Here is a 14,541-nt window from a genome sequence, read left to right as displayed (position 1 = left end):
GTTAGACAACTTTACATTTGTACATTTAACATTTCAGAAGGTATTTTAAGAAAATAAAACATTTCCGAGATAATACTGGTTGAGTATCTCTACTGACACTAAAAGCTACAACAAGCAACACTTTAAGAAAATAACTGAGTTTCTAAAAACATCAGCTGTGAGCAGCTTTACTTAGGAACCAGAACAGGAAATAACAAAGCTCCTCATGTGGTGACGCTTTTACGTCACTGCAAACAGGAGTGTGATGAATATTTGAAAGAGCCGGTGTGTGCATGTGTGTGTGTGTTTCATCACTCGGTTGTTAAGTGGCGTGCGTGTGGCTCAGAGGGAGGAGCTAAACCGGACACCGGGACGCCGCCTCCTACAGGAACACAGTCTGTAACAGCTACAGCAAAGTCAAAACTTATGATATGTAAACAAGACAAAAAAAAAAAAAACATGGCAGAGAGGCAAGTTTCCACTTCTACCCGGCAGAACCAGAGCGCTCGGGTCCGGTCCGGCTGAATTCACATTAGAAGCGGGCGGGTGTGTGTGAGTCGCTGCCCTCCTCAGAGCATCGGTCACCATGTGGTACCTTCTCCAGAGGCTGCTGTGACCCCACACCATCACCTCACACATCCTCACAGTACGCACTGATGACTTTTTGTTAGATTAGACCATTAAGTATCACATTATATATATATATATATATATATCACAGTCCAGGACTGAGATGGAGATGTGATGGAGACCAGACATTTTGGTCAATGAGACGTTCATTAAAGGGATGTTCCGACGCAAGTTTAACCCATGGTCAAAGACACCGTAACACTGAGTAAGACCCCCCCCCCCCCTCCAGAGATCAAGTTTGCCGACCGCTAGCGTCTCTAGTTGTAGCAACTTCAGCAAAGACCACACGATAACAACACACTGCTGTCTATTCCTCCACCAGCTAAACGCCATCAAAAAAGCCACTCACAGCTTCAAATAGTGCTCAGAACAGAACCAAAATTCAGCAACAGTACAAACAGCGTCCCAGCCCATAATGCAATACGAGGCATCAAACACCTACTGGCTTTGCCTGAAAAGAGACAAAAACGAAACTCACCCACTCTCACTCAGTAATCGACCTCGTCAGGGCTTTCCCACAAGGAGGAGAGTGGGTGAGTTGTTTTTGTCTTTTTTCTGGCGAAGCTAGTAGGTGTTTGTTCCCTCATATTATGGGCTGAGATCCTGTTTGTACTGTTGCTGAAGTTTGATGCTGTTCTGAGCATTATTTGTGGCTATGAGTGGCTTTTTTGGTGGTGATGGTTGGCTGGTGGAGGAATAGACAGCAGTGTATTGCTATCGTGTGGTCTTTGCTGAAGTTGCTACAACTAGAGAAGCTAGCGGTCGACAGACTTCATCTCTCGAGGGGGGGTCTTACTTATCCCTTTAAATTTGTTACAGGATGAACATGTGAGGCAGAGCTGAACACATCAGGTCTGTGTGGAGTAAAAAACTAAACTCACTGCCACAAAATTAGAGGTCAGTACAAACTCATCTTAACTCAGGATTAGTCTTACTAAATCTTGAGTTTTACTAAATTTCTTTTTCTTCTCCGTCTCAGATGTAGCAAACAATTCGTTTTTTCTAAATTCTTCCTGTAACAAACTGTACGTACTGTACGCCAGAGATGCAATGTCTTAGTTCCATCACAGCATAATACTCTATGACAGTGTATGACCAGGTTATGGTTAGGAATCAGGAGAACAGGCGTGTGATTGGTCAGCGAGCAGACTCCCGAGACATCAGACACGTGATGCAAGCAGATGGGGCTCAGGTGAGTCTGTCCAGCTCATCATCAGTCACCACTTCAAGTAAAAGGGACAACAAACTGAACACAAAGGTCAAGTGGTTTGATCCAAACTATGACACATCAGAAACAAACAGAAGATGCAGGGTTTCACATTTTTTCCAGTTTCTAGCTGAAAGACTCGGGAAGTTCCAGCACAAAACAACCACATGAAGTCTGATGTCCTTCTAAAAACAAAAACATGTCAAAAGAATCATGGGGGGGATAAAAATAAAAGAGTTAAAATCCTCGCTCTAAAAAGAAAACAAGGTCAAATGTAGAAAAAATAAGAAATCTTGCCCGTTCGCCTGCTGGATGTGGTTTAAACTTCACAGCATTGGGATCAGAGTACAGCTTTTGAGAAGAGGCATAGTTTGTCTATGTACAGTGGACAGCAGGAGGGAGGTGGGCACACAACACTCCACACAACAACCTCACACTCTGACAGAGAGAACAACACCTGGACAGTTTGACGTCTGAAACCAGCTCACCTTAGAGGGAGCCGGTGTCACCTCAACTCATCAGACTGAAATGACTGAATGTGAACATATCCACACGAGGAAGGGGAGTGTCGCTCCTGAGCTGGGGTGGGGGGGTGGGAGGGTAGGAGTGTTTAGGGCAGGAACAGGCTCCTCCTGAACTCATGGTGTGGTGTGAAGTTAAAAAGAAAAAGGTAATATTAAGGGAGCTATGATTCACCCAGAGTCAGAAGAGAGGATCATCAACAATTTCATCTTCAAAGTTACCCAGGCAGCTACGGTCTGAGTCTGGATCAGTGACCCTGGTCCTGGTCCTGGTTCTGGCTCTGGGAGTGGACCTCTTCCTCTGACTCTGTGTGAACGGTGAATGCATCACCTCAGGGTTCTGTCGGCACAACAACTCGACACCAGCTGACACAGTCAGTGGCTGTGCTTCAATTCAGGGGCGGGGCCACCTGCTTCAGAGGATGTGGTCTACTGCTCCTGTCACCCAGCAGACCTCACTACATGGAACTTCTTTACAAAAGCTTGAGCTCTATCTGCCCCCGAGCTTTAAAGGGATAGTTCAACATTTTGGTAAATTCTCCTATTGCCATAATCCCTATAGTCATAGCGGTAGGTTCATTACCTTTAATAATAGGTGCATGTTGTTTTGAGATCGGCGGGGCAGAGACGGGAGCTGCTCAGTGAAAACAATGGAGGTGAATGGTACAGGTCTCCTGTCCTTCATCAAACTCATCAAATACACAATCCTACAACTAAAAAACACTCTTGTAGAGAAGTTGTGACCTGCACATTCACCGCGCTATGAAATAATAATGTAACAATAATGTAACATTACGAGTTTTTGCGTAGCCGGAACTACATTCCAGACACGGCTGCTGGGCGGAGTGATTTCAAAAGCGTGAGTAGATCCAAGTATTTGCTTCATATGTACATTCATAGTGTGGTGAAGTTTGATGAGTGAGTTGATGAGTTTGATGAGGGAAATGCGAAAGTACCGTGCAGCTCCGTTGCATTAGCTGAGCAGCTCACGTCTCTGCCCCGCCGATCTCAAAACAACATGCACCGATAATTAAAGGTAATGAACCTACTCCTATGACTATAGGGATTATGGTGATAGGAGAATTTGCCAAAATGTTGAACTATCCCTTTAACAACTGCACTCTTGCACCAAGTACAAGGAATCTTGGGGTAGGTGTGGGTGGGGCACCACTGGACCCAGCAACTACACGGTTCTTGGATGCATTAGAGTGAGCCTCTGAAACGGGACAGTCAGTGATGGAGTCTGTCCTCACACACAGCCTCTGAGGGACGCTGCTCCTGAATTGGGACACACAGCTTACATCATGTCTCCACACACACACACACAGACACACACATCGGGAAACAATCCTCCTCTGTCCAGCCACTGTTGCGCACATACACAGTGAATCTGTCTGTCTCCACCTCTTCTGTCTCGTGGTGGCAGCAGGATTCTGCAGCGACTCCTCGTCCGGGTCGGCGGCCTCACCCTGAAGTTCTCTCTGTGTCTTCAGTGCATGGTGGTGGAGTGGAGAGGAGTGGAGTGGAGAGGGGGGAGGTGGAGGTACAGGTGTCCGTCATGTAGAAGTCAGTCCTGTTTGTCTGTCTGCAAGTTAGAGTGTGTGTTTGTGCGTGTGTGTGTGTGTGTGTAATGGGAGATTCAGGTCATGCATTGGACATCTCTGCCTTGCTGAGGGCGATGGCCAGCTCCAGATCCTCCTGCTCCTGCTGTCTGAGCCGCTTCAGCCGCTCACGCTCCGCTCGCTCGCTCTCCCGCTTCGCCCACTCCAGCTGCTGAGCCTCATTCCCAAACTGCAGAGAGGGAAAGAACAGGCTGCAATCAATACTCATCAGGTAGAGTATTAGATAGAGTAAAGCAAATTATCACCACTATGACCTGAGTTACAGTTACACAGCAGAATTGAAAGTCTTGCAGAGAAACTGCTGCACTCCATCATCATTATGAAATAAAGGGACCAGGGAACAAGTCACATACATTTCAGATACTTTTTGAAACTATCAATCAAGAAACATTGTTAACACCTTAAAGGTTTCATGTTTTAAGCCCCTAGGGTCACACTAAGTGTTTTTGTCACAATATTTTACGACAAATCCTGATGCTTTCAATGACATAATAAGAAAAGGAAAAAAAACACATCTTTACTGGAATTTAAACTGATGTTCTTCAGTATATTTTTTGATCTGCCTTTTTTTTTCTTTTTTTTTTTACTTTTACTCAACTACACTATATTGTACTCTGTTACTTTTAACTGGAGAAAACATTTTTGCTTTATTTTGAAAACGTGATGCAGGGTTAGGTACATGAGACGAGCCAATCACAGAAACTCCTCTGTCAGTCATGTCTGAACCTGTCCTTACTAGGCTCCATTAGATAGATAGGTAGAGAAAAGATTCTTCACCAGATACTGTGGTCTGACCTGAGGTCAGTGTTGGGAACAATTAGAAAAAAAGAAAGATTCCTAAATATTAGCTGTGTTTAACACAACCAAACATCAAAAAGTATAAAAACAGCAATCATCTCCTCCACTGTTTGACACTCATTCATTCAAACATTTCTGACAATACCGAAAAATACTGAAGTTGTGATGTGAACTGGACTGTGGGCTCAGTGTCTTACCTTAGTTTTGTCAGGTCCTGTCAGAGAGGTGGAGGACAGAACAGACATGTTATCAAGCAGAAAGTCTTCAGCTCATGGATGTAGTCTAGTTCAGTGGTTCTCACACTTTTTTTTTTACATCAAGGACGCCTAAATTGACAAAAGTTAGACCACGGACCCCATTGGACAAAATTTTAAAGCAAACACCAATAATACACAAATATTTGTTCCGAGACTGAATAATGCTACTTTTTTAGTCAAGTTATGTTCAAATTACTGCCAATGGCATGAATGAAATTTCTGAAAAAAAAAGAAGTAGTAATATTTCTGTAAAAAAAATAATTTGGTAAAATTTTGAAAAAAAGTTGGGGACCCCCTTGAACCCTCTCAAGGACCCCTGGGGGTCCTCAGACGCTACTTTGAGAACCATTGGTCTAGTTTACAGGAGGTTAGACACTGAAGATAAACCTGCTGAGCTTCTGTTCACTCCTCTTCACCACTCTATCTACCTGCATAAAGCTACAGGCTCGTTAGAATCCAATTATGTAAACTGTGAATTCCCACAATACTATGGAGCTACTGATGGTGAAGGAGACACGTGGTCAGGGAGCAGGTCAGACACACAGAGCTGAGTGAATCCCTTCAGGTAAAGACAGATGTGGAGCACAGAGCAGCTGGATGGGGCCTCTACCACAGGAGGGACAGATGTATCCACTGTGATGGAGCGAGGAGATGAAAGACTGGGGGGGCTAGGTTGCTTAGTTAAAGGTCCAGTGTGTAAAATGGGGACGGGGGGACGGGGGCGTGACATCGAGCGTTCAGATTCTAGTTTGCAGCACTCGCTCGCACTCCCCCCTCCCCTTGGCAAAGTGACGGTGGCCTCTGAGGACAAAAAAACGTGTTCACCTCGACTGGGACGACTGGGAGTATTTCAGGAGCATGGAGCGATGAGGTGAAGATCTAAACCATTTATGAACGTGAAACGTGCTCTCTGGCTGGCTGGGTTTTCAGTTTGGGCTGCCGAACAAACATGGCGGCGCAAGATGGCGACACTCTCTAAAGCAAAACCCTTGCTATAAAAGAATAATTCTAAGGCTACGGAAACCAAACAAATTTTATTTTATAGCGATTATACACTTATACAAATATATTCATGGGTAGTATATTCAGATTTTGCCAATAAACCTTGACAAATATTACACACTGGACCTTTAAAGAGTTTGACAAATTCAAGTCGGCTTCACCACATGACTCTAACTGAGCACCGATCTGACACTGACACTGCCTTCAAAAATCATTCCACCATTCAACAGAAATCAAATCTTAGTGTAAACTTCTTGTAGTAATGGTTGTCAAGTTTAGGGTCACACCCCTGTTTCCACAGTCATACAAAATACTGTGAAATGTTGTCACAATTGTGGTGTGTAGTCTTGGGTAATGCCCTAAAACTGTGTAACATTTGGCCTTTGTCCTCAAGTCCAAGTGGACATTACATCGGAACCTGAAGACACTGCTGCCAAGTCAAGGATGTATCATGTTATTCTGTGAATGGAGGAGCAGGTCGCGCTATAGAAGCTGGTCTAGTATCTTATAATCAGATTTGGTGGAATCGTTGAAGAAAACAAATAAGATATGATTTTATAAATATACTGTTAAAAACTGGTAGAGTTGCAGGAACCAATCAGACTTGTAACATTCAATGATTCACAGTTTGTTTTCTGTTTTGTTCCAGCCCATGGTAATATGCAAATATTTCTGCTTTCCCATGTTCAACGATTCCACATCATTTGAATGAATATAAAAACTGTATGTTTCCTGAGTCAGTCACTGTGTATCAGAGGTCCCATCAGAGCAGAGTGAAGCAGAGGGATGAGAGAGAGAAAAGACAAAACTACAGTTGGATAAGAAAACATAGACATGCAGTAGAGACAGAACAGAGAAACACACACCCACACACCCACACAAATGAAGAGCTGTGAGTTGAGTTGAGTTGAGTTGAGTAGTGGTGCTGTTGTGTGTCGTGTGAGATCTGAATCACAGCTCCAGTCTGTCAATCAGACAGCAGCATCATGCCCCGCGGCTGATGCGCATTATCCGAGGAGCTGCCCTCGGGTCCTGGAGACATTATCTGCTGAGGAGTTCCAGCTGCAGGTCTGTGTTGTAGTCCAGACTGTGAGCCCTGAGCCCTGAGCCCTGAGCCTCTGTGGAAGTCTGGGGGAAACCCTGACAGAGCTACAGTTTGATTTCTGCCAAAACAAACACACCTTAAAGGAGCTGACACCCTTTCCTGCTCCAGAGGAAGCTCTGCTCTGCTTCTACAGCTTCAATATCAAACTGCACTTATGAAACACACTGCTGACCATGGCTTCATTATTGATTGTTTGATGCTGTTAAAATACAATAAATCAATAAAACTCAGTTACTCTCAGTTACACATTCATCTCTCCTCCAAAGAAATGAGATACATCATGTTAAGCTGCAGAGTTCAGAGATGTTGCAGTGTTTTTACACTTGTTACTGGATTGTTACTTGGATCTTTGTCTCTGCTGTTATGAATTTGAAATTGAAAACATCTTACTGCACTGGACACAGGGTGAGATGAGATTGACAAAAAGAATGTCTGATATTAGGCATATGACCTGTTATGGGATTATTTTGTTTCTTATCACTACTAATTTATAATTATTAAAGGGATAGTTCAACAGTTTGGCAAATTCACCTATTGCCATAATCCCTTAGTCATAGCAGTAGGTTCATTACCTTTAATTGTCAGTGCATGTTGTTTTGAGATCCGCGGGGCAGAGACGTGAGCTGCTCAGTGAACACAATGAAGGTGAATGGTGCAGGTCCCCTGTCCCTCAAAACTCATCAAATACACAATCAACGACTCCAAAACGCTCTGGTGGACAAGTTGTGACCTGCACATTCACCATGCCATGAAATAATTATGTATAATTATGTAACATTATGACACATGAAGCAAATACTTGGAACTACTTGCGCTTTTGAAGTCACTCTGCCAAACAGCCGTGTCTGGAATGTAGTTCTGGCTACGCATTTACCTCAAAACAACTCTGTCTGGTAACGTTGTGTTATCTCATAGTGTGGTGAATGTGCAGGTCACAACTTGTCCACCAGAGCGTTTTGGAGTTGTTGGATTGTGTATTTGATGAGTTGGATGAGGGAAAGGTGAAAATACCGCTTGCCGTGTAGAGCTCACGTCTCTGCCCCGCCAATCTAAAAACAGCTTGCACCGACAATTAAAGAGCACCTGGCTTTAAAGGGAACTGTATGTGCAGGATGGTTGGTACTTGTGCATATGCATCATATATACTAAATCTGCCCGCTGGTATTGATGAACATTTTCATTGACTGGACTTTGGAGAAGAAACCGGGTCATGGTCACATGTTTAATACCAGGTGGAAGTGAGGTCATTGGTTTAATATTGCTAAATAAATCAACATCAGGCATTTGTATGATGCTGATGCTGTACGCAGCGCTGAGAGCTCATCAGTCTGAAATAAAAGAAACACTTAACTGTGGTGTGTGTGCAGAGCTGTGTAGACTCACACTTCCAACACCATCACTCATCTCAACTTACAGAAGTGAAATCTGCCCAAACCAAAGAGAGAATCTTTAGAGTCTTTACTTGCTGAGGATGGGGCAAAAGGGTCTTTGCCGCTGAACGGGTCTCCCAGGCCCTTTTTACTCTGGAACGGGTCGATGGCCTCGCCGCCGAACGGCTGGAAGGGGTCACACGGTTTTGAAGGGTCGGCCGCACCGGGCATGCTCACTGGTGTGCTTTTACCTGAAGACAGAAAAAAAAACATCACTCGTCATCATAATATGCATTAGTCAGTGCTGACTGACTTTATCATGCGATGACAATCTGACAGCTGCCTGGAAAGTAAAGAGTAGCTACATTTGAATTGCTAATTCACCATTGGAGGAGATGAGAATGCTGTAGCACAGAAATAACCTGCTGTGTGGTGATGAAAACATCCTGACAGATGCTGAGAGCTCAAACAAAAAAATGAGGACAGACATATCACAGGTTTAAAGTCTCACGTATCTCTAAAGGATGTAAACAGACCATGTGCATGTGTTTACTGATAACTGAGAGAAACACCATGACTCATCAGTGCAGCTCCCCACCGCGATTCTCACTGGGAGTGAACTCAGGTTGTACGTTGATAAGGCGGTATCTGATCTGATGTGATCTGGATATGAAGTCGCCAACGCCGAAATTCTCTGGTTCTCACAGATCTGCCCACGCCCTGCTTCACCTCCGCTCTCACCCCTGAGATACTTTCCAGCTTTTGAAAGCCACACAGGTTTCACCTCCACACGTGGCACACCAAAACAATTCATACCGAGACTGTTTTCAAGCGGTCACGTATACAACCTCGCACTCCTGAGAAGGGAAATACATAAAAAACAGCTGGTAGAGGGAAAAAAAAAACACACACATCAGAGGACCACACCCAAAGGACCCAAAACCAAAAGCGATGCATTTATAACCCACGGAACCATTCAACGGTTTCCTGGTACATCACTTGGTTGGGTTTCTACCCGCATTACCAACTGTTGGTTCACCAGTTTACCAACTCCACAAACACTCTGACACCAGACATACATATACTATATATAGGGTTATAAATACACATTTAAATGGATTCAAATCTATCTATCTATCTATCTATCTATCTATCTATCTATCTATCTATCTATCTATCTATCTATCTATCTATCTATCTATCTATCTATCTATACACTTATTTCTATATTTCATTTTAATTTGAAAATGGTATGAGGGAATAAGAAGAGAAACTGTAGTTCACTTAATTAAAACAAAAAAATAAAATACATATAAACAAATTCATCTTTTTTATATATATAAAAAAATTAAAATTAAAATAAGAAAACATTTTTTATAAGAATAAAAATAAATATAAGTAATTCAAACAGTAAGCATGTAACTTTACTCTCGAGCTTGGGCTGTGTGACAAATCATTTTAAATAAAGGCTTTCTTTTCTCAGCTTAAAATCAAATAATTTGTAATCTTAATTATTCTAAACATTTAGGATAAGACTCCTTATAGAGGCCTTGGATTTGTCCTTACTATAAATATATATACAAATGTAATTTATTTTAATCCAATTTATTTATATAATTTACTCATTGTTAGACTTAGGGATGGCCATAGAGCCACAGGCTGATCTAATGACAGGAGTTCTAGCAGTAATCCTAATAACGACAGTTGTTGTTATTAACGGGGGAGCTGGCCCCGGGCCTGGCAGAGGACCGTGAGAATGTCATGTTGCTTGTGTAGGTGTTAAAACCACAGGACCAGTCAAACCGTTGTCATGCAACATACACTTTAGTCCTATTACCCAGATAACCCTGGCTGATCGGGGTGAGCAGTTCACTTCACACTCGGCACTGAGCAAAACTGCATGCCTGGCAATCAGTTTTTTCCTCTTTCAGCAAGCTGCACACACACACACACACACAACACACACACACACACACACACACATTCACACTTGAGAAACCACAATCACGAACTCCACCCTGTTTTAAAATAATCCTCATGCATTAGTGGCATCTAATTTTAATGCCTGCCTCCGAGGTTCGTACAGCATGCAGCCGTTTCATTTACTGGAAAGGGTGCAGGTAGAACTGTGTGTCCTAAATTATGCCACTTTATCTGCAGCGTTGCTCATCCCTCATTAACTGATAAGACGCATTCTAGATGGGGAGGGGCGTAGATGTGTAGGTGTGTGTGTGGGAAATGGAAGATAAAGTCTAAATTGAACATATGAAGAAATGGAAAATGGAAGATAAAGTCTAAATTGAACATTATGAAGAAAACAACTGTCAGAGTGGAGGCAGTGGTGGCACTCGTTGGCTGCACGCAGCTTTGCAGCCTGACCTTCTCTGAACCACTCACCCTCAGTAAACACACAAACATTCACACACATAAAGGGAAGAGAGAGGAAGCAAGGTTTGGGTGTGTCTGCAAACAACAGGCCAAGGCAAAACCACACACATCATCGCTCTTACAACATCATCTTCACACAAACAGCAGAGCGGTGGCAGCCTGTGTGAACAATCATGAAACGACATGTAAAGAAGCCGGAGGAGAGCGAGCTCGCGAGCGGCCGGGGGGTTCGGGAGAAAACAAGTTCAAATTTCAAAACATCACACAGCTCTAACTGACTTCTCTCTCCGGCGAGTGGCGACCTTCCACGACCACTGAGTCAGCAGGTGTGCGACTCGAGTGCGTGCAGATGCAGAAGCAGGGCAGGGCAGGGCCACTTTTTTTTTTTTTTTTTTAAGGCTGATATACAGAGAGGGGGATTCTGGGTAACTGCGTAGTTGATGCACCGTGTGAAACAAAGACAGAGGGCACCATGGGAACCTCTCATCTGCTTCCAGGGTGGATTCAACCTGCAGTGGCCACAGTGTACTGGTGGTGTACAGTGCACTGCTGGGCCCACAATATGAAGCAATCTGGGACATGACATAACCAGTGACGCCCATCAACATGCTGCAAAGTGCATCATCCACAAGTAATCAAATATTTCTCAAACAGGAATGTGACAGCATCTGTATTTGTGATGAACAGCTGCTTCATCTCTTTGTCAATCAGGTCAAGTCAAGGAGTTGTGAAAGAAAACAGAAAAATGACTTAACACATAAACAGAGGTGGACAGAGTCGTCCATATCCTCTTGGTCAAATGTGACTCCAGTACAAGTCAGGACTTAATGATTCTAAAGTTGCTTTTTAAAGAAAGGGTTAATTCAATTAAATCAAAAATATTTTTTGTATTGATCCACAGTGTATTTTGAGAACTGGTGACTCTGAATAACACTTTGTAAAACCTGTAGAATTAAAAAAAAGTGCATAATTCTTCCAACTCCTTTTTCTAACTTGTGCATATTATGATTTGATGGGGCTTATATTATTATTTTTTGTTTATATACAGTATATACGTACATATATATATAATTTTACACGTTCTAAATAAACTCATTCAAAGAATAACACACGTGTGTCCGCACCGACCTCAGGTCAGATCACCGTCTCTGGTGAAGAATCCTGTCTCTCATCTTTATCTAAGAGAGCATCGTAAGAGCACTGACAGGTCCACACATGACTGACAGGACAAGTTGCTGTGATTGGGTTTTTTTTTCCTCCTGTGACCAACAGTGCACAGTCTATCACACTTTAAAACGTATTGCACTGACTACAGTGTGTGCTTTATAGAGATGTTGTGGAATGGAAAAGTCCAATATTTGTCTCAGTAGTGGAGTAAAATCTACAAGTTACCAAACACAAATGATTAAGTACAGTAAATGCACTTTGTTACAGTGCTCTCCTGTATACACCACTATGTTTGAATCATGTTTGTTCACTGGGATCAGATACACATCCACATCAAAATGTTTTCTAGTTCAGGTTGACTTTTCAGGCCTGATGTAAAATGTTTCTCTTCATGTTTTGCAGAAAGAGGAAATACGACTCTTGACTGTGAGCACACCTCTGCCTCTCTGACCTCTGAGGGTCTGACCTGACTGGTCCTTCCTCACAAACATGTCTCGGTTTTTTATGTTTTCTACCTTGTGTCTGTGTTTCCTCCCAACACCTCAAACAGGGAGGAGACACCTGTAGATGCTTGAAGAAACCTCAACACAACAGTGCGCGTCACTCCTTGCCACCGCTGGTTGCCTGCAGCAGCACTGAGCATACAGTGTGTGACAGCAGCACCTTGGCAAGCATGAGAAGGCTTTTATCTTCTGTGTAGCCACAATGTCATTCTTTCCTGTTGACAGTTCATAGTAGAGCAGAGACTCTATCACCATTGGAGGAAATAGAAAAACTAACTCCTATACACATCATAAAAGCCTCAAGTTTAAAAAGTACACAATGTGTAAGGATATTTTATCTCTTTTTTTATTTTTATTTTAACAGTAATTTGCATTAGACTATTACATTTGTTTCTAGTTAAACTGGTCTTTCCATTGGGATGTATGGTATCTATTTATTTATGGGAACATATCCCAGACATCTATTAGATGTAAGAATTGATTATTTGAAGAATCAATCTTTAAACTTGGAAAGACAAGTACAACTGTGTCAACACCTAAACACCTGCAGATAATGACTGTGGTGCTGACCGATATTGATGATATGAAGCAGAATTGAACAGCTTTGGATCAAACTAATGACCATGAGCATGTCTCATTCAATGTATATCAATTATGGGTAACACTTTATAATACGTACACACTATTAAGCATTAGTTAAAGGTATTCAGAAAAGAAAATTGAATGTGATCCCACTATGGGTCTTAACATTAGTGTAATCAGTCATCTATCAGATGATGTAGCCCAAACTTGGTGCAAAATTCTATTTTCAAGTAAATCCAGGGTGAAAATGGGGTAGTTTTTTTGTCATGTTGCTCACGATTCATCAGCCAGTGATATCAGGATCCGTCATCCATCAATCAAACGTCTGAGAAAAACAAGGAGACTCGTCCACCACCACAGACACAAACTCTCCTCCGTCCCTACTCCACTCTCCTCCTCCGGATTCCTGCGGTCCATCATTCAATATACCGCCCGCTCGATAACGCCCAATCAAATTTGTCTTCCTTACTCAGGTAAACTCGTGCGGCAACTTGTAGAAGGAGGCGGGACAAACAGGACAAACGGACATTTCTGAACACCTTTAAGCATGAAATACTGAATTCATCATTTATAACATGAATACTCATTAGCATGTAGTTTATAAACACAGTTAAAATGTTTTACTCATCATTGATTGATTCACTAACTGTATTTATATTTATAAACTACATACTAATGAGTATTCATCCATTATGAATGAAGAATTCAGTATTGATTAATGCTTAACTAATGCTTAATAGTGTGTACTTATTACCAAGTGTTACCCAACTATGTACTGTACACTACTGATCATCAGTCCTGTGCTATGGAGCACACTCACAATGTACACACACACTCACACATGCCGTGTGCCAACCAAAGACAACAGTGTTTGTCTGATCTCAGCTATAATTAGAATGATACCAAAGTATGGTGGGTGTAATATTTCTCCTCACATCTTACTACGGCATCCTGTCAAATAAAGGACCTGGTATTTCCTGTTTGCATTCATACTGTAACTGCCTGCCTTTTGATGGTGGCACTAAACTTATCTGTGTAGAAGCTTTGGTTGTTATTCAGTCATTTTTGTGGGCGTGGCTTGTCAAGCAGATGAGCGCTCGGATGATGGATGATCAGGCTGTAACTGGCTGCTGATAGGAGTGCTGGTAAAATATGATATAAATAAATATTAGTATATTTATATTCATATCTATATTTATATCATTGCCACTTACTTTGGAATATTTTTATATAAATGGTCACTTTACATTACAATATTCTCATTTCATGCACACCTGCAGAAGTATTTATATTATTTATACTTATATTTAGTATATCATTGTCACTTTGCAATATTTTTACACCATAGTCACTTTACCTATCAATACTTTTATATCAGGCCACATTATATCCTTATATCCTCAGTACTTG

At 42.2% G+C, this 14,541-nt stretch overlaps 1 protein-coding gene across 1 annotated transcript in view; it reads right to left on the bottom strand.

Moving 5' to 3' along the window:
- Positions 1-3,514: 3,514 nt before the first annotated feature.
- Positions 3,515-14,541, bottom strand: part of eps15l1a (epidermal growth factor receptor pathway substrate 15-like 1a) — a 49,823-nt gene continuing 38,796 nt past the window's right edge. The window contains exons 24-26 of the mRNA XM_083970683.1: positions 8,584-8,742; positions 4,955-4,971; positions 3,515-4,128 (exon numbers count right to left, since the gene is read on the bottom strand). Of these exons, the coding sequence (XP_083826809.1) occupies positions 3,982-4,128; positions 4,955-4,971; positions 8,584-8,742 (323 nt within the window). The 3' untranslated portion in view covers positions 3,515-3,981. The remainder of the gene's footprint in view (positions 4,129-4,954; positions 4,972-8,583; positions 8,743-14,541) is intronic.

Source organism: Trachurus trachurus, assembly GCF_905171665.1.
Source record: "Trachurus trachurus genome assembly, chromosome: 4".
Lineage (NCBI taxonomy): Eukaryota > Metazoa > Chordata > Actinopteri > Carangiformes > Carangidae > Trachurus > Trachurus trachurus.
This window is presented reverse-complemented; position numbering and strand designations above follow the sequence as displayed.